The 20,969-nt window shown below is 40.2% G+C and overlaps 2 protein-coding genes across 4 annotated transcripts in view; one reads left to right on the forward strand and one right to left on the reverse strand.

Moving 5' to 3' along the window:
* Positions 1 to 1,091: 1,091 nt before the first annotated feature.
* Positions 1,092 to 14,559, forward strand: stard5 (StAR-related lipid transfer (START) domain containing 5). The gene is made up of 6 exons (XM_054770496.1): positions 1,092 to 1,556; positions 3,910 to 3,959; positions 5,316 to 5,448; positions 6,381 to 6,498; positions 8,731 to 8,824; positions 8,923 to 14,559. Exons 1-6 carry the CDS (start codon positions 1,467 to 1,469, stop codon positions 9,071 to 9,073), a joined length of 636 nt encoding a protein of 211 aa, XP_054626471.1. The 5' UTR covers positions 1,092 to 1,466; the 3' UTR covers positions 9,074 to 14,559.
* Positions 14,560 to 16,062: 1,503 nt separating this feature from the next.
* Positions 16,063 to 20,969, reverse strand: part of il16 (interleukin 16) — a 50,505-nt gene continuing 45,598 nt past the window's right edge. The window contains exons 24-26 of one of the 3 annotated variants that reach the window (XM_054770493.1): positions 20,617 to 20,845; positions 20,363 to 20,491; positions 16,063 to 18,032 (exon numbers count right to left, since the gene is read on the reverse strand). In XM_054770493.1, the coding sequence (XP_054626468.1) occupies positions 17,860 to 18,032; positions 20,363 to 20,491; positions 20,617 to 20,845 (531 nt within the window). In that variant the 3' untranslated portion in view covers positions 16,063 to 17,859. Of the gene's footprint in view, positions 18,033 to 20,362; positions 20,506 to 20,547; positions 20,846 to 20,969 lie in introns of those variants that run through there. The other 2 variants (XR_008569777.1, XM_054770495.1) reach the window with 2 other exon arrangements.

Genomic DNA, 20,969 nt, shown 5'->3' on the forward strand with positions numbered 1-20,969 from the left:
ATCAGCTGATAAACAGCCTATTTCAGTTTAATTTTGGTTTTCAATAAATTACTTTTTCAAAATGCTTTTTGTCTCACTCCCGCTTCTTGTTTTTGCATATTGTAGCTCTACTTAAAACCTCATTAAGATCCAAATGTGCAAAATGCAAATTGTAGCAATTTTTCAACTGGTCTCAAGATTTTGATCAGGAGTGTTCTGTAGATCAGGCCATCTCCGGGCACTCTGGTTTCCTCCCACATTCCAAAAACACGCATGTTCCGATAATTGGAGACTCATAATTGTCCATAGGTGTGAATGGTTGTTTGTCTATATGTGCCCTGCGATTGGCTGGCGAACAGTTCAGCGTGTACCTTGCCTCTCGCCCGAAGTCAGCTGGGATAGGCTCCAGCATATCCCCACGACCCAAGTGAGGACAAGCGGCATAGAAAATGGGATGAATGGATAATTGTTCAGCATTGCATCAATTGTAAATTTATTCAAACTCATAAGAATCCAGAGCCATATAATTTAGTACAAAGGGCACATTTGAACACATTTAAAGCGTTGCTGACATGCCAAGCCAATGTTTGTCAATTATTTTCTGTCATTGTCCTCACTGGGGGGCAGAAATGCCAGCACGCCCCCCCCCCCCCCCCCCCCCCCAGCAGAAAACAGCAAAATGAGAGCAGTGAAGTATACAAGTTTATTCAACAGTCAAACTGCATGCTGAGTACTACAAAATGCATACATATTGACAGGTCTGCCCCCCCCCCAGTTCAGTTCACCGTGTTCCCCAAGGGGGGCCCGCCCCACTATCTGAGAAGTACTGTAAGCTATTTTTCTAACGCCGTGATTTTGTTTGCACAGTCAGACGGGATGTAGCACTTTTATTGGGAAGGTCGGAAGTGTGTGGTTCTTTTTTGAGAGGCTCTTGACAGCTGAAACGAAAATGTGTGAAATTAAAAGTCCCGTCCTTTATTCACGCTGAGTTTGTACGACGTCAGCAGTCATCCTGAGACCATCCGTTACACAGTTATAAAAATTATTTACGCACGCGCTATTGGCGAATGACGACCATAATTTGTGTTTTATTTTGGAAATTTCACCGGAAATAGCGTTTTGTAGACTTTAGCGTCGGTACGGACCGAAATGGCAAAACATATGTTTAATTGTCACTGTTAGCCGTGTTTGCGATGAAATTTATTCACTCAACATTACCCGAGCTTTAGGAGCGTCCTGGTTGGTCATTACTTACCTCCTGGTAGGTCAGAAATGGCACATTTCATTCATTGTTGCTAACGCTAGCTTATGGCTAATGCTATCTTAGGGTTGGTCAAACATGCCCACCTGAGGAAAACCTTGTCGAACTGTTATGTAACAAAACACCAACACTGAATTGTAGTGTCATTTTTTAAGTGTCTTTGTACTGACAACGCGTAAACGCGTAAGTAACCTATTCTATAGTGTAGTTATTTATTGAAACTGTCATGGACTATGAAGACAAGGCGAAGGAGGTGGCGGAGTGTTTGCAGAGCTACAAGAACGATGCATCTGGTTGGAAAGTTTGCAAGAGATCGGTAAGTGTACGACCTTTTCCCTCACACTTTAAAGTTTCACATGAATTCCACGATGCAGGTAAGTTCTTTCTGCTTGATGACTGAAGAACTGGCAGGTTAAAGTGTTATTTTGTTCAAAGTACAGGTCGTCTCTAAATTCTGGACACCGGCCAAAATGCATATATTATATAATTATTTTAAAAAAATAATTTATTCCTTAAAAATGTATTTACAATGTAATATACACTTTAATATTTAAGAAATATTACGTTTTTTATTTAAAATGTTTATTTCCTGTCTCATCAATTTCTCATGTAATCATTTTTTTTTTTCAAAAGAGACTTTGTGGACACCATGTACAGTATATAATGCAAATAAATGCATACTTTAAATAAATATTTTCTTTTAAATGTAATGTATTCAATTTTATTACATTTTCATGTATATACTGTATATGTGTGTGTGTTTTTGTGTATACACACACACTCCATATTTTGATTTTTTTATACTAATAATTTATTATATTATTATGACATATTTTTAAACTAATTATTAACCGAATAAACCTTTTTATATAATGTATGTCCATTACACATGTAAGAAATATTTTTTCTTTTAAATTTAATTTATGAATTGTATTATTTTTATTTGATTTATATGATTATATTTAACTATAATGTACAGTATGTACTTTTATTTTTTATTGTTACTATTCTTATCTTCCATTTAGTTTTTGTTAACCGTTATTTATAATTGTAACGAATATATAATGCAAATAAATGTTAATGCTGTAAGTCATGTTCATGTTTTCTTCTTTAAATGTAATGATTTTATTATACTTTTAGTTACACGATTATGCGTAACATCTTTTGTTTTTACTATAATATATTTGACTATAATCATATATTTACTGTTAAAATTATGTACTTTTAATTGTTAATATTAATATTTTAAATATATTTTTATTACATATTCATTAAATTTAAAAATCTTTTGTATATTACATGTGTACTGTTTAATGAAATAAATACATAATACGTTTCCATCCATCTATTTTCTATGCCGCTTATCCTCACTAGTGTCAAGAGTCGGCAATGGCCGGGTCTTGGATGCCAAAACGCGAGAGCCAGGAGGTTGTGCAACAGGGTTTATTACACAAAAAGGAAAAAGAGGACAGAAAGGCACAAAGTACAACATAAAGAGCCCGGAATGAGTCACGGGAAAAAAGGGAACATGCTCACTAAAAGAGCTGCAAAAAGGTAGCAGAGGAGAATAGCAAAAGGCTAACTAAAAATCACTGCAGTAGAACTAGCAGGAATGGCACTGAACGAAAAGAACACTCGCTGCAGCAGGGAGTTGCCTGGCAGGAGGTAACTGGTCGGTAGTCACAAGAGTTCACAGGAGGCTAGCTAGGCTGGCGCACAAGAGGAGCGCCGATGCTGGCGTGGAGCTGGCAACAATCTGGCAGCGAGTGAGAGCAGGACTGCAGCTTAAGAAGGGGCAGCTCCAGATTGCCTGCAGGTGTGTCAATTAGGCCTCAGACTAGGTTGAGGGCGTGTGCTGCAACACAGAACAAACAGAGGACAGCAGAGCAGCACACAGAACCTGACAACTAGGGTTGCGGGTATGCTGGGGCCTATCCCAGCTGACTTTGGACGAGAGGCGGGGTGCACCCTGGACTGGTCGCAGGGCACATATAGACAAACACACTCACATTCATACCTATGGACAATTTAGAGTCACCAGTTCACGCTAACATGCATGTTTTTGGAATGTGGGAGGAAACCGGAGTGCCCACACATGCACGGGGAGAACATGCAAACCACTCGGCCACCATGCGGCCGTACATACAGTGTAATACCTTTTTCAATAAATATTTTTGATTTAAGTTTCATCATATTTAAATTTTCATGATTATGTATAACACTAGTTACTTTTTTCTAACTTACTGTATGTACTTTTTATTTTTATTGTTGTTATTATTATTATATTACAACTATTAGGATTATTTATTTTTAAATAACTAATTCAATTAATTTTTTTGTGTATTACAAGTGTATATTATATGTCAATTTTTGTGGTCACCTTGTACATTATGGAAAAAAGATATACTACAATATATACTACTATATACTATTTACTTATTTTGAATTATATTTATTCATATCATTCAGTCATTTTTTAATTATTTATTAATTAAATGTTTTCTGTGTAATATGTGGGTATTTCATATGTTTTTATATGTCCAAACTTTAGGGACAAGCTGTAAAATTGTTTTCCTGAGCACAAGCTTGTCTTTTGTCTTTTTGTTTTTAACATAACATAAACTACTTTTGTTGTCGTCTGGCGCTGATGAAATATTGTACTTCCACAGAATGACACGGTGGTCTCGTGGCGTCCTTCGTCTGAGTTCCCGGGAAATGTGTAAGAAAACTGAAATATGTTTTGGCGGTACATTGTTGCTGGGTTTGACTTGACATCACATCCTGTTTGTTGTCATCACAGGCTCAAAGAGATGGAGGACAAATAGGTGTATTCGTACCTAGAAGTCATGTAAAATCAGAGCGAAAGTGCTGCACACATGCACTGTTCTGGCATGTGGAAATTGTTTAAATATGAACCTGTCCCTCTTTGAGTGCAACCGAGTATGCACACGCTGCAGTTTGCAGTGAGCAACACAAGCAACATTTATACTAAAACAAAATTAAAACAGAAAACTATAGATTTGTTATTTCTTCTCAATGTTTTAACTGTATAAGTGACCAATTACTCAGTAAACCCCATAGATATACCGCCAAGATTACAAAGCCTGCTCTGTTGCATGAAAATAAGATGGAAAAATAAAATATAAAAGAGGGCAAACTTCTGCACCATGTAGTAGAATTTGTGACGCGATCACAAATGACACATGCCTGCATCTGCCGGGGGCTCCACGCACCCCTGCCTGCCTCCCTGCCCCTGCCGCCTAAATGATGGCTGCGAGGCGGACAGTGAGAGGTTCCTGGCCCATCTCGACCTTGGTTCTCCTGAACTCCAGAATAGCACACTGCCTTAAACTGTGAGCTGTTCCACCTGGAAGAATGTCCAGCGATATTCTACGTAGTGGCAAAGTCCGGGTCTTCTTGCAACCCTAAAATAGTGCGTGAAATCCGGCTAAAACGGTGAGCGGACACCATCACCCTGGGAGCCCGGGGGCTTGGCTGTGGAGCTCACACTTTGCCCAACAGTTCAGTGAAACAATGAAGGACACATGCCAGAATGTATTCATGCAGACTGATTTTGTGTAAGAACGCAAATAGGCATGTTAGAAGCATTATTTGCGTTATGGCTGACGGTGAAGATAAGCTTTCACTGCTTTTTGACTGTCTTGTTTTCCGTTATTTTATGTCTTCATGCATCATACCATGTACGCTCACACAATTAGAGCAAATAATTTCAATGACATGCAACGATATTCGCTTTAATCCCCAAAATATTGCACAAACATACTGAGTGTGTATGTGGCCGTAGCTTAGCGTCTGCTAACCGAAACTAGGTCATGTGGTTGAAACCCAGCAATTGAGTGACATGACAGCAAAATGTTGAAACTTATTTCAATTCAGAATAATCCTCCATGTAGAGCTTTTAATCAGTGTTTAGTGCAAAAAGTATGCCTCCCACTTGTGGATGACTTTTCCCCCCCACTTTATTAGTTGCTTCTTGTTGCTCCATGCATGAATGTAATATAAAGTAGAACCCTGCTGTCATCATCTGTATGTTTTCCTTTGACCTCCTGTGCAGGTATAAAGGGGAGGGTGTTATAAATGGCAGCCTGGAGAAGGTCTGGGACTGTCTGAAACCGGTGCCGAAAGGACGCAGAGTCAACTGGGACAATAATGTGAAAAAGTTTGACCTTTTGGAACAAGTCACAGAGGTGTGTGTGTGTGTTTCCAGCTTTACAAGCATTTTTTCATGGCCGTTGTGTGAACCATTCTTACCACTCACAACATGCAGTAAAAGTTAAAAAAAGATGTTTTTTCTGTAGGAAAAAAACACCTTATTTTCAGAGAGGAAAAATATACAAATAAATAAATAATTCGTTTTTGACCAAAAATTTGCTAATATGTGTGGCAGTTAATGCTGAATCATGAATCCACTATATTATTGTACCATTATACAGTAGAGCCCTCTACTGTACAAACACTAGTACTGACAGAATCATCATTAAAACATACTTTATGCTGGTGTTTTTAATAAATAATAAAAATAATTATTGTAAATTATAAATAATAATAAAATAACATAATAAAATAAAATAAGGACGATAAAAAATATTTTTTCTGTCCCAAAACAGGACACTAGACTTTCTGTTATGAAAGTTTGTAAATACTGTAACTATGGAGGAGTGACTGCAGTTCAGTCGGCTACTCTGTTTGCATCGTAAACCCAATCCCCCAACACACACACGCGCATACTGTACAGGTGTGTGCACCCCCAAATGTACCTCAGTGCAGAGGTTTGATCACATTAAGGTCTGGTTAGCTGTGGGTGTCCATGTGTTCACCTGTTTGTGCCCCCATCCACTAAAACTGTAAACCTAGGGAAAACACTGAAACAAAAGCAATTTAAAAAGCCCAACATGTTTTTTACAATGAATGTCATGTGTGCAATGGTAAAGTGTATTTTTAATCAGCCATTCTTGAGTGCATGTTAATTTTCTGGAGCTGGAGTTCTTTTAAGTTTGACTGAATTTGCTCCATTGACAAACACAGCAGTTTCAAATATGTGTGATAAACATTAAAATTATTTTGCTTTTGATTTCAACAGTGTCTTAGAGTTTACTCCTTGTATCCAACTCTTATGCAGGACATATCCATCTGCCGAACCGTCACGCCCTCAGCGGCTATGGGTATCATATCTCCACGGGACTTTGTAGACGTTATTTTAATCAGGCAACACGAAGATGGCGCCATTTCATCAAATGGTACGTAATGATTCACACCTATATCTTGTTTCTCATCAGTTGTGTGCATGCCAGTTGTGTGCATGCCTGTGTCATTTTGAAATAGAGTAAATACAGTAATGCAAGGAGTGAATCCTAATTTATATACATGCCTCGCAATTGTAACACTTGCAAAATGAGAGACATACAGTATCTGAGCTATGCCAAAGGTTGTTTTTTTTTGCATTTTTGCATTTTGGGTTATTATATCAGTTTTTCTCAGGTATCAGTGGTTTGACCGCACAAAGTCTAGCCGTCACTTTAGTTGGCATCTTTTTTGGAAAATGAACAGGAATTTTAACTCATTAGAGTCCACGTTAAATGTATGCGTCCTATACAGCATTGTGCTTGAACTCAATCCCCTAAGTGATGTATAGGAATCATTTAGGGGTGGTTGTCATGTGACAGTCAAGTGAATGCTTTAATAGAGTGTCAAAAATGAAACTCTTTTTACATTGGTATCAAATACAGGTCTACAATCTTGCTGATGGTCTTGTAGTTCATTTCGGTTTTGTGCATGTCTACAATCTTGTTGATGGTCTTGTAGTCCGCTCAAGTCTTGTGCATCTCTACAATCTTGCTGATGGTCTTGTAGTCCCTTTTTGGTCTTGGGCATGCCTGCAATCTTGCTGATGGTCTTGCAGTCCTTTCCGGTCTTGTGCAGGTCTACAATCTTGCTCATGGTCTTGTGCAGGTATGATCTTGCTGATGGTTAGGCCTGTCACAATAACAATGATAATTGCCCTGCAAATTATTGCAGATAAACGATATTATTGTCAACATTATTTTGAGACCAATTTTTCACAAATTTAATGATAATATAGGGCATAATAATGAGAGTACACCATCTCAAAAGCAATAAAATTTAATTTCTCAAGGGTATTTAACATTGTAATTGGAATGTCAAGAGCTTTTAAATAAAATAAACAAACAAAAAAGACAAAAACAATTAAATTAAATGGTCTCTTTTAGCAAAAATGTCACTTAAATAAAAACCACAATCACAATTTTTCTGATTTTGAATCAGTGTCACTTTCATTATTGTCTTAAAATGGAGAAATAACCCGGAAATACTCGTTCACATTGTGTGTCAATGCAGACGTCAGCTCATTTGTGTATACAATTCTGTGTGGAATACGCTGTTTACATTTAATGAGGTGTAACATTTTGTCAGAGTTTGATCAAAGTACATGTTTCGGATGCACCAAAATACATTTGGTGCACAATGAGGTGTTACGTATACTTCAGGAATCATGGAAACTGAAATGTCAGTTCTACCCTTTGGTTGTATTGTTTATTTCAGGGGTCACCAACCTTTTGGAGCCCAAGACCTCTGGTCTTGGTTGTGAACCTGTGCAAGATCTACCTTGTGCGTTGCATGCCTGGCGAGCGGCAAGGCTTACGGGCGTGTTCAGTGGTCAAAATGTGTGCCTGTTGGTCACTCTGCGGGAGGGAAGGGCACTGATGTAATAATACATTTTTTTTCTAATATTCTGGCGATCGACTGGAAAAGTCCCAAAGGTCAACTAGTAGCTCGCGATCAACGTGTTGGTGACCCCTGAAATTTCATTGTCTTTGTCACAAAATTTTTCATATCACAAAATGACTATGTGCAAACGAGATGTGAATTGATCGGGTTGGAAATTTATTGGATCGTGTTTTTTTTAGACACAACACAAAATATTCAATATGGTTTCCTCTGTTTATTCAATATGTTTGCAGTATATTTTCACATGGCTGTAGCTTCAAATCACTGCAGTTTGTGAGTCATGGCACTCAAAGTAACTGTTGCACTGCCGCTCGTACGTCTGTGAATACTCTAATTCGCTGGTGCCCCTTCCAGGGGAAGCACCCATTTGCGTACACACTCGCTAGAGCCAACAAACACGGATGCACATGTCAATTTATCGAGGCTGGCAAAATGATCAAGTTTGTTTTTATTAATCATGCGGTTAATTGATTTATTGATTATCGTGACAAGACTGCTGATGGTCTTGTAGTCCATTCCGATCTTGTGCAGGCCTGCAATCTTGTCCCTGAGGGTCAGCTCTTTGGTCTTGCCCATGGTGGTAGAGAGGTTTGAATGGAGTGTTTGTGTGACAGGTTGTCTTTTATCGACGTAAATTCATGGACACATAACTGGTCTGGTGTTTGATCAGAGATTAAATGCTCATTTCCCCACACTGTATGTGTGTGGCGTGTCTTCCCAAACAGCCACTAATGTGAGTCATCAGGGCTGCCCCCCTCAGTCTGGTTACGTGAGGGGATTCAACCACCCATGTGGCTGCATATGTGTCCCCATATCAGCGTGAGTACACACAGGTCAACATGTCATTGTGCAACTGTATCCTTGCTTTTATCTTTCTGTCTGTCATGTTACAATGTCCCTCGTCCTTCTATTTGCAGAGAACCCAACAAAACCCAGGTGTACACGTTCTTCCAGACAGACCTTGGTGGCTTACTTCCTCGCTCTGTGGTAGACTCCTTCTTCCCCTCAAGCATGACAGAGTTCTACAGCAATTTGGCCAAGACTGTTAAATCTCTCAAGGACGTCTGAATTCAAACACCTGATCTCAAGCTACATATTCGATTTGAACAGAAAAAGTAGGTTTAGTTTGCATCTTCCTGCTACTGGAGCAAAGCCTTGTGTATTTGTTGCAGTCCTTTTTTTTTTATTTATTTTTTTTTTACTCGAAAGTCCCAAAGTACAAATACAGTTGAAACAGACCTAAAATCATACCTTGCATAAAATTATAAAATAAGGGAAATGTTCTGGGAAAAATAAGGGAAATTCTGATTTTTCACAAGAATGTCCACCAGCACAGAGTTAAAATACGGCAAACTATTAAAACAGGAACCAGGCAAAATACAGTGGAACTTTGGCTAGTGTCATCAGTCCGTTCCAGAAGGTCTGACTCTAACTGGAACGTACTCTAACTGAATCATTTTTCCCAAAAGAAATAATGTAAATCCAATTAATCCACACACAAATCAAATTTTTATAGTTTTACAGTTATAGTTTTACATACAAAAAAATAATTCCAAATGCATATAAATACATAAAAGTGATGAATGAAAGGGATAAATGAACATTTAAAGTTACATTTACCGTCATTTATTTTATTTCATTTTTATTTAAACTTTATCTATCTAGGTAAGGCAATTGAGAACAGATTCTCATTTGCAATGCCGACCTGACCAAGAGGTATCAGACAACAGTACACAGACAAACTGTACAGTGTGATGTAGTTACCTCATAGCACATGATGAATAAAAAAAAGAAGTAAACAGCTAAAAACAGGCGCAGCGGACACGCACAATTTCCCTCACTAACTTTTTAAATGATGATATTGGGAAGAATGGGGTGAGCTTTGTTGTTTGTTGCTGCGTAATCCAGTCGTTTGGGGTAGAAAATTGAAAAGAAACTCAACCAAAAGCGGTGCGGACTTTGGGAATGAAGAGGTTAATGAAACTGCTGGAGTGGAGAATACAGGTATTGGTATGAATGGTGAGCAGTGAGCGAAGATAGGGTGGAGTCTTTCCAAGTGTTTTATAGATAAGCAGGAGAGAGGGCCAATTTACAGTTTACAGTGGTGGTGTTGAAGGGAGCTCTGGTGACTGAGCTGATAGCTGTGTGGTATATGGTGTCCAGCATGTGGACAAGAGTTTTTGAAGCTGATATATAAAGAACATCTTTGTAATCTATGATTAGGAGGACAGTCATTTTTATCAAGAAGCAGTTTAACAGAATGTGTTAATGAGGATTTGTTCCGATAAAGCTGTCCAGCCAGATTCCCAGGTATTTGGAGCAAGTGACAAATTGGACAGCACCACCCTTAAAAGACAATGTTGCAGGGGTGTTGAGTTTGTGGGAGGGTTCTGTTGAAGATCATACATTTAGTTTTGCTTAGTGACAACTGTAAACTGGAAAGATCATTTTGAATGCTTTTTAAAACTCGTCTGAAGTGCAGACAGTGCTGTGTGGAGTGGGGGGCTAAAAGTATAAATAATTGTGTTGTCGGCATACAAATGGCTTAGAGAGTTGCCAGTAACATAGGTTATGTTGCTGATGTGAATGTTGAAGAGTTTTGGACCAGGTATGGAACCCTGCGGGACACCTTTTGAGAAGTGGTAACAAATCTGAGAAAATGCCACCCTGACTGCGTGCACCCAGAACAGTAGCTGTTAAACCAAGTGGTGCAGCTCTCGGAGAGACCAATTTAACGCAGTCTTTCGATTTGTATGGAATGATTGACAAAATCAAATGCCTTTGCTAGATCAGAGCACAGAGCACAATATTCTCTATTGTCTATTGCACATACAATATCATTTACCGATTTCAGCATGGCAGTTAAACAATTAAAATCTCTGTTGTCACCTCCTTTTAAACAGTGGGATGTTTTGTCATCAATGATGTGGTATAATAATGCGAGTACATCGTATCAAAAGCAATAAACTTTAATTTCTCAATAGTATTGAACATTTTAATTGAATGTCAAGAGACAAAATTATTGGCAAAATGATCAACTTTGTTTTTATTTATCGTTCGATTAATCGATTTCTTGATTATCGTAACCCATCTGATGGATAAGCGCAGTCAAATCAGGACTGAACCATGGACTACGACGATTTTTTGGACCTCTTACTGTCTTAAGAGGAGTGTGTTTGTGGAGACCACCAGTAAATACAGTTTTGAAGTAAGACCAGGCATCCGCAACGTCAGGGATAAGAATTATTTTGTGCCATTACAAACATTAACATGATTCAGGTGGAGTATAGAGACAATCAATGGCGGTTGTCTGGTGATAGCACGTTTACGAACCTAAGCTATGCTACAGTGGTCACTAAGACTTTGACAGAACACCCTGGATGAGTACCTGTCACGTCTGTTGGTGAGTATGATGTCAATTAATATGCCAGAGTCCATTTGCTCGGTGTTGTATCTGGTAGGTTCCTTCATAATCTGTGACAGATTTAGAGCATCTAGCTGTAACTGGACAGGAGAAAGGTATCCCACTTGTAGTCCCCTAACGGGATGAACTCTGAAGAGGTATGAGGGGCAAGCAGTTCACATAGAGCAGGCTGAGCACAGGCAGGAGCAGATGGTGCTCTACAGCAGTGGTCCCCAACCTTTGTTGACCCACGAACCGGCTTGTGTTCCCACAAATCTCCCGCGGACCTTGGGGGGGGGGTCGTACATTATAGCGATCTAATTTATCTTATTTATTATGTATTGTGTAAAACTAAGACATGAATAACATCAAATTAAAAGCACAAAATGAATGGCGACCCACCATCCACCAGTTCAAGTTCCAGTCAAGTTTTTCCAGAGAGATTATTACATCGCTGTTTGACGTGTGAGGTAAAAGGTAGTGTGCTAGCATGAATTAACTTGAGACAGATGTGCACATTAGCACTCAATAAGTCATCAAAACTTACCTTTATGCATTCCCACATAGTATCAGCATTTGACACCAAATATGAGGTGAAAGAAAAATGGTAAAAATACAGTAGTAGTCTATCTGTGTGGCATGAGATAAAGTTAGCACACGCCCGATGGACATGCATCAAGTGAGACGGATGTAACAGAGAGAATCCGGCGACTTTTCAAAATAAAACATAAAAAAAATGAAATAATGGAAATTATTTTTTCTTTCTGTGCGGTACCGGGCCACGGCCCAGGGGTTGGGGACCACAGCAGCCAACAACGATAGGGAAAAACCTTTTGCACACGGTTATTTTTTAAAAGGATTACTTCAGACTGTTTCACAACAGATTTTGAGGCGATAACAGAGCATTGTCAATGTTTTTTTGTAGTAAACAGCTACACCCCCACCCTTCGAGCATCTGTTCTAACGGTAGATACTGTATTAACCAGGAATGACTACATCAGAGTTGGAATTGTTCCTGAGCCAGGTTTCACAGATAACGTCAGAACGTCAGGTGTTGTAGTGTTAGCATAAACAATCAGCTCATCAAGCTTTGGTAGGAGGCTATGTATATTTGAATAAATGAAACCAAGACCCCCAGGGTTATAAAAGGAGTCCAAAGTTAAGGACTGCACAGGAGGTTCAGATATGGTGTTACTAGTTGGAGAAGGTTCTGGACCAGGGTTGGGTTGAATATTTCCAGATATCAGCAGTAGCAAAAGCATCAGGCATTTGTGCTTACGGTATATGAATTCATGTTGCCATGTTTTTTGTGCTCATTTCAGATGACAGTTGGGAAGGGGGGGGGCGGTAATGTAGGGACATGGCAAAATGATCCAGTAAAGCCATAATGCTGGCCATTTGACAATGGTCAATGATGCACTGGAATGATAATAACATTTGAGGATTGTTCCCTAGAGAATAGTCTTGTGGTCATGTGCCGTGCAGTGGTAAAGATGACGCTATCAAAGCCGCAGAAGATGTGGTTGTTGCCAAAGACACAATGTGGCAGGGAGATCAACACGGGCACCACCTTCCGGAGTTCTTTATTGAATTCATTAGTGTTTCTCACGTCAAGTCTCTGCTTTTCTGTCGATCATGGCTGCAAAATAAACCAAAATGCTGATTTCCGCTTCCTGTTTCCATGTATTAGCAAGCAAGTAGGATGCTAACAAGGACATTTTGTGATAAAAATTAATACGACGATAAGATGCACGGAGTGTTGTATGCTAAACAGAAAATGTACGCAAACCAAAGCAAAATTTCACTCACAATTTTTTATCCATCCATCCATCCATTTTCTATACCGCTTCATCCTCATTAGGGTCGCGGGGGCATGCTGGAGCCTATCCCAGCTGACTTCCGAAAAATTCAACTGGGGCGTATGCTAACTGAGGTTCCACTGTAGTTGTTTATGTTGTCTTTACATGTCAGAATGAGTCTAACCTACAATGAAATGTAAAGTTAATGAAGGTCAGACAAGATTGGAGTTGTGACCTTCAGAATAGTCATTTCATGCTGTTACATTGAATAGAACAGTACTGGTATTTTCCCTTACTTTTTACTACTTGGACAGTCCAGAGAGGAGCTGCAGTGCAGTCATTCTGATTTCTATCACTTATCTTGTTGAGGAATTGACAAGTTCATTCTTTCCCTTGGCTGCGGCAAAGGGAAGTGAAGTCTCAGTAGACACGGGTAAGACAGATAATCATTCTTGGAAGGGAAACTGACTTTGGTCAACGTGTCTTGCTTAGGTTTGATGCTATGACTTTTTACTCAGACCTCAGTTCAGTGTTTACATTGTAATACATTCTCACTTTTTCATCCTTCAGTAGAAAACTTGAATTGATTCAGCATCATTTGTTGTTTACTTTTATGTTACATCTGAAAAACTCATTGAGCCTGAGATCACCCAAAAACCTCAAATCCAAGTAAGGATTTTTTTTTTCTTTTACTGTGGAAAAAAAACATGTATTTAATTCCTTATTATCCATCCATCCGTTTTCTATGCCGCTTATCCTAATTAGGGTTGTGAGGTATGCTGGAGCCTGTCCCAGCTGACATCGGGCGAGAGGCAGCCAATCGCATCCTTATTATTTAGAATGCAAATAAAAATTGTATAATTCAAAAATGTATATATAGAAATGTGTCAACCGACAACGTTCATAGGCAAACGACAGGGTTGTTATGAAATGTTATTGTGTTTTTAAAGGTTTTAAATGTTTAAATGTGTTTTTCTAAGCACTAGACTTTCATCAATAACATTTAGTCATTTGTCCAGTGTCCTCTGTTGTGGACATGAGGACGTACACGACTGCTACTTGTGATGAGGATGCATCAAGGAGCAAAAAGGCATGTGTGTAACCAAGACAAACTGCTTCTTGCGGTATTCTTAATAAGACCGAAATTCACAAAGCCAAACCCAAGAAAAGTTCATGCAGTATTTTTTTTTGTTTTCTTTTCTTTTGTTGTTTTTTTAGGTCCAGTGTTAAAAAAATGTACATGTTAAAGGTGCAGTCAACAGCTTTGTACTGTACATTTCATTAAGGCATGTTTTGTTCCTATGAAAGAAGTTACTGTCCAAAGGGAATAAAAGGAGACTATTGGAGCATGTTGTTTTACCCAGGACATCTGTCATTTCATGCAAACAAATACATGAGACATTTGTGTCCCCAAGAAAGATAGATAAAATAGATGCACAATAAAATTAACCATAAAATACTCAACACTTTTCATTATGCAAAGTGTCCTGCACATTTATCTGATTGCATATTTAATAAATTAAATGTAAAAGATTAGTTTAAACTACCTTAAACACTGGTTCTTGTTGCTTGTCCCCGTATTTTAACTCTTAATTCCTAAAATTGGATTTTACCATGGAAAATAATCATTTTAATTCATCAGAAATTATATACTGTTTACTCCTGATCAGAATTTAAAAACTAGTTGAAAAATTGCAAGAATTTACACTTTGCACAGTTGGATCTTAAGGAGGTTCTAAGTAGAGCTTCAAAATGCAAAATGAAGAAATTGGAGTGAGACAAAAAACATTTTTGAGTAAGTAATTTACTGCAAACAAGCATTAATGTGAAATAGGCTGTTCGTCACCTGATCAAAAGTTTAAGACCATAGCTAAAATACAAAACAAACTCTCCTAAAATAGAAATAAAATGTTCAAAAAAGGACTCAGTAATGAGTATCTGTGGCATTCTTGTTCACCACCTCAAAAATTGGTTTAGTCATGCTTGATGCCGTTGTTTCCAGGAGGTTAGTGGAATGTTGCTCTGAAGCCGGCAATCTACTGTCTGGAACTGATGTCCATTTTTGTCAAATTTCCTTTCCATCCATACCCAAATGTTTCAGTTGAATTTAGATCAGGGGAACACACAGGATGGTCCAAAAGAGTGAGGTTATTCCTCTGGAAGAAGTCCTTTGTCAGGCAGGCATTGTGAACTACGGCGTTGTTCTGTCGAAAAAGACCACGCATTACTACAGAGACGAGGGCCTTCAGTCATGGGGGGTCCCCCATGACTGAAGGCCCCCTGCAAAATCTCCACAGAGCAAGCTGCCGTTTGATGCCCCTGCACATCCTGACGCGCCGTTGTTAGGTCCATTGAAGGAAAAAGCACCCCAGTCGTGATGGCAAGAAAGGCAAAAAAACCTGTCTCCCTTTGAACGTGGTTGGATTGTTGAGCTGTGTGAGAAAGAGCATCAACTGTCTGGAACTACTGAGGTGAGAAACACTATTGAATTCAAGAAATGACTCCTAGCAAAACAGGAAAGTGGTGTTCATGTGTCTTTGTCAGCAATCACGTCTTCAGTGAAAGTAAAAGTAACCTTAAATGTTCCTTTATCCCTTTCATTCATCATTTAGAATTATTGTCTGCATGTAAAACTAACATGTTTTTGTCTTTCTCAAATGGATTGATTGGATTTACATTATTTTTTATGGAACAAATGGATTTGGTTAGTACGTTTTTGTTCAAGTCCGCTCTTCTGGAATGGACTCAACATGCTAACTAAGGTTCCACTCTACATTTACTATGAAGAATATGACATCACACATCTATTACATCGTTTAGTAGTAGGGATGCTCTGATCGATCGGCCACCAATCAGTATCAATGCATCATGAAAAATCATGTGATCGGCATATCCCGATCAATGCCTTTCAACGCTAATCACAAAAGCACCTGTGGCTCGTACTATTGCAGCGTGCAGCCATTCCCACGTGCAATGTAGTGTCTTGGGTAGCAACCACCATCCTCCTCCCACTTTCACACTGCGCAGGCAAACAAAACTATATTTGATTCGTGTTTTGGTGAATGGACAATATTTAAAAGTCAAATTTGATTTAATGATGTAACGAGACAAACACATTTGGCAAACAAGTTATTTATTGAGGGAAATGATTCAATTGTACATAAATTTGTTGCTATTTTATTTACATGTTACAGCCCTTGAATTATTCCTTACGCAGAGGACACATCTGCTGCATGCATTTCAAGCAGTGGGATGACTACTGACTTAGGATTGATGATCACACCTGTCAACCGTGCCGAAGTTTTGCATAATTTGAAATATTAATATATTTTGAAATGTTGACAAACATTGATCAGTTTTTTCTACCATTATATTAGGGGTGCCCCCCCCACGCACACCCCACCGCCGTTGTAACTGTTACAGTAATCCCTCGTTTATACTGTGATAAGTGAATTTCCACTAAGTAGGATCCCTTCTTTATAAATGGAATAGTTTGGTAGTTTATAGCATAGAAAATCTGTTTACGACCTTCTAAATACTGTTTTTAACATTATTACAGTACTCTAGACATGGAACAACACCCCTATAGTCACCTTTACAATCCTCTTACCCAATATAGTAGAGAAAATAAGACCCATGCTCGTGTGTGTTGCTGTAAATGTGTTACGGTGCTAGGGGAGATGATTGGGGGGCAGACAGGAAGTGACATCAGGGGTTCAGAGTTGAGTTTTAGCTTGGCGTAGGTTATGGCCGCAACAGTAGCCTGTGTTAGGGATTATTTTGCCTGGTGTGAGATCATTCAAACCTGCAATAAAAGCCTGTTGCACCGCCAATCAAGCCTGAATGCTTGTGTGTCTCACCGTACATTTTTTGTTGCATTTTTTTTTTTTAAATTTAACACTCTTACACTAACACCCATTCGCAGACGCATATGCCTAGATTTACCTACATTTGCCTACATTTACAGTATATATTAAACGTATGGCCTGTCCACATGAGAACGTTTTCAGAGCAAAAAGGTAAATTCACAATAGCGCTCTGGGTGCCCTGAAATATATTTACAAAATCGTTTACAGAGCAGGAAAACCTGATAACCCCACCTTGTCGTTGCCGTGTGGACAAGCAAAAAAACTACTTTTGGAAAATAGTGATGTCTCCGTCACGTGACCAGAAGTGACTAGTTGTGTACTGCTGCCGAAAAGCCAACATCAATTGATTCCTGAAGGGAATGCTTACTTTACACAAAATGAACCAAACTGTGACCTTAAAACCGAGGTACAAAGCGGACCAGGACTATGGTGTACCGTTACACCCCTACTAATAATGGATTTGATTTATATAGCGTCTTTCCGGACACCTACAGCGCTTTGCACTGAAGCCATTGTTCATTCAGTCGAGTCACACACTGGTGGTGGTAAGCTACATCCGTAAAACACAGCTGATGGACGGCAAATGGCTGCCAATTGTATCCACCACCAAACATTTATTGACATTTATACACCAGTGTGGATGGCACTGGAGGCAAGGTGGGTGAAGTGTCTTGCCCAAGGACACTGGGATAGACAAAGTGGGGTTCGAACTGTCAAGCTTCTGGTTTGCCGACCCAAGATGATCGATGATGAATGGATGATACCAAGTCTGTTGACAAAGACTCAACAATGTGGTGTTTTGTCTTCATTTCTCCTGACGCCCACTGCAATGGAGCCTTCAGGTAAAGCCTTGATCATGTTCCAGGCCTCGAAGCGAGTCATGTCATGAAGACTGATACCCTGGACTTGCAGCACTTCATCTCCACACTGAAGACCGCTCTGCTCTGCTGCACCACCTGAGAAACAGAAAAAATGAGTTTAAAGGATTTGCACAGCAGTGGAACTTGTGCAAGAGTATGACTTGTTGACGAGTCCGAGAAAACAGAAGAATCTTTGTAAAACAGAGGAAGAAAAAAAATAATATGGCGCCCTAGGGATCCTAGTGATGGAAGTGATATCCGAATCACCAGAAAGAGGCGTCCTTAGTGATCACAAAATGGAACAAATATATAAAAGATATGTCTGAATCATGGAGGGAGACATGTGCAGAGAGAACATGAAGAAAATGTCAAAAACGTTTTCAGAGCAGCTCAACAGGGAGCTGACTGAATTACGCAAGGACATGCAAAGCAGAAAGATAATGAAGATGTCCATTGGCGCTGCTATGGAGCCATGTCACTCTCTGGCCAACCCAGTGGCCACCCCCACGGCTGGGGGACAGTTTTGACAAAAGCGTCTCTGTGGTGGAGAACATTAGTCCAGCCTAACCACAGTTTCCACTTGGACACATTTCACTGCAGCACACAACTTTTCTATTTTGTGGCGGAGCTGTCAATAAAACCTCGTCTTGCATGAACTGCAATGGGTACGTAAGGTTCCCATGATTACTTATTGGTTCCGTCTCTCACTATGTTGACTTTGACTTAAATTCCCAGGTGTGATTCATCACATAAACCTCTTAATAATGGCAGCTCTCTGTAGCAGCATCAGTGGGCATGTAAACCAAGGAGTCTAGAGTTAAAACAGGAGTGCCGATAGGCATCCACTTCCGTATTATGCCCTGTGCGGGTTTGGCTGCCATGTTGGTGAGCAGAACCCAGAAACTATGCATTGAAAACGTCCTTGGTACACTGCTCAGCTATTAATTGCTCTAACAGACATCCCAAAAGCATTGGTGGAGCTACGGGGTGACCAGGGGTGGCCATGGCCATGGATTTTTAGAAGGTGGCCGTGGCCACCTCTGGTCACTCTTCGGCCACCCCACTGGCCAGCTAGACAATTCAGGTATCAACTTACAACCACCCCTATGGGAGTAATGATCTCACCTTGGCCACCCTGAATGAAAAATTTGTGGCTCCGCCACTGGAGATGTCAAAAGAGATTTCAGACCAGCAGAAGAAAATGTTGGATTAGATCACGAAGGAGATGCATGAATTACTTAAGAAGACGTCTAACCAAAAGAAAGAGCTACTCTCAACAAGGCAAAGAGTTTCTAGATGTTACGCAGTCTGCGTGTACGCCCTGACACGGGTTTTGCTTTGACTCGTGTTCTCCTATCATTTGTAGTTCTGGGTATCTCTGTCTATCTGCATTCTACACCAAATCAGCATGCATGAATACATTCTTGTGTCCATCATTTCGCTGCACTGTTTGGCAAAATGTGAGCTACATAGCTAAGCCCCCAGGCTTCCAAGGTGATGGTGTCCACTCTGCCTTTTAGCTGGATTCCACACAATATTTCCGGGCTGCTGGAAGCCTCGGACGACGCCACACTTCCCCCGCTCGGTGGAGCATCGCTGCACATGTTTCCATGCGGAACAATTAGCTGTTTTTGCTGGGGTACTGCTCTGGAGCTCAGGAGAACCAGGGTAAAGATGGGCCAGGGACACGTCCCTGTCCGCCTTTGAGCCACTACAGGGCGTCAGGGAGGCAGGCCGAGGTGCACGGAGCCCCTAGCGGATGTAGGCATGTGTGATTGCGTGACCGTGTTCTAATACGTGGTGCAGACTTTCCCCTGTTTTATATGTTACTTTTCCATCTTATTTTCTTGTAGTAGAGCAGGCTTTGCAATCTTGGCGGTACCAAAAATCTCAAGACTCGCCAAGGATCTGAGAAATGACATCAGCACAACCTGGGCTAACATGAAAGATCTGAAAGAGAAAAGCACGGCACCGTGTCAGGCTTTCAAGAAGGATGAAGAGAAGGAAGAGATCATAGAGCAAATGGAGACTGGATGAGGCAGTTTTGGATACAGAACTAAAATTGACAATACATTATATTTTAGAAGCGTTGATACTTGAGTGGTCAGCATGTTGTCCTCACAGTCAGAAGATCGAGGGTTTGAATCTCCATCTGTGTGCAGTTTGCATGTTCTGTGAATGTGCGTGTGGATGCTCGTTTGTAAGTATATATGTGTTCTATGATTGGCTGGTGACCTCTCGCTCAAAGTCAGGTGGGATAGACTCCAGCTGACCTGTGACCCTAATGAGGACAAGCGCTATACAAAATAGATCGATAATATTTTGCTTAACAAAATATCAAAAACAACTGACTGATTCATCATTGGTGGACATGTTTGTTGATGAATAAACTCCACACATGGAATAACCATCCGACATGACCGTACCTTTAAAGACCCTGTTGATGACTATGGGTCTATCTCCATGGATTGAGGCCTTTCCTCCTTCTAAGGTGAAGCCGATTCCGCCTGCACCTTTCTCCAGCTCCACACTCATCAAAGTGCCTTTGTCCTTTTCTGCAAACACACACCTGCTGAATGATACGGTTTATATTTGACACGTGCGTCCTAACCTTCTGATGGACCAGGGAGCAGAACTACTTGCTGTTTTGATCATGGAGATTCAAGATGAACTGACGTACTTGCAGGGTGGGATTCTTCACAGCTTCTGCCTTCTTCTCTTGGTTCCTCCTCCGTTCTCTTGCAGACCACCACCACAGCCAGTTTCAGCATGCGTGCCTGACGCAGAGCCGCAGTGGCGTCGGCGTGTGTGACGCCACGGAGCGTCTGGCCGTTGATGGACAACACCTCATCTCCTTTGTGGATGGTGCCCTCCTGCGTGGCCAACCCGCTCGGGAACACTTTGTGCACCTGCACCAAGAAGACACGTATAGCTCACGTTCTGATGGCATGTCCACTGCAGATTTTGTCTAATTTCGTTTAATACTGTAGAGCAGGGATTCTCAACTGGTGGGTCACAACCAAAAGCCATTTT

The sequence above is a fragment of the Dunckerocampus dactyliophorus genome, chromosome 3 (assembly GCF_027744805.1).
Source record: "Dunckerocampus dactyliophorus isolate RoL2022-P2 chromosome 3, RoL_Ddac_1.1, whole genome shotgun sequence".
In the NCBI taxonomy this organism is placed as follows: domain Eukaryota; kingdom Metazoa; phylum Chordata; class Actinopteri; order Syngnathiformes; family Syngnathidae; genus Dunckerocampus; species Dunckerocampus dactyliophorus.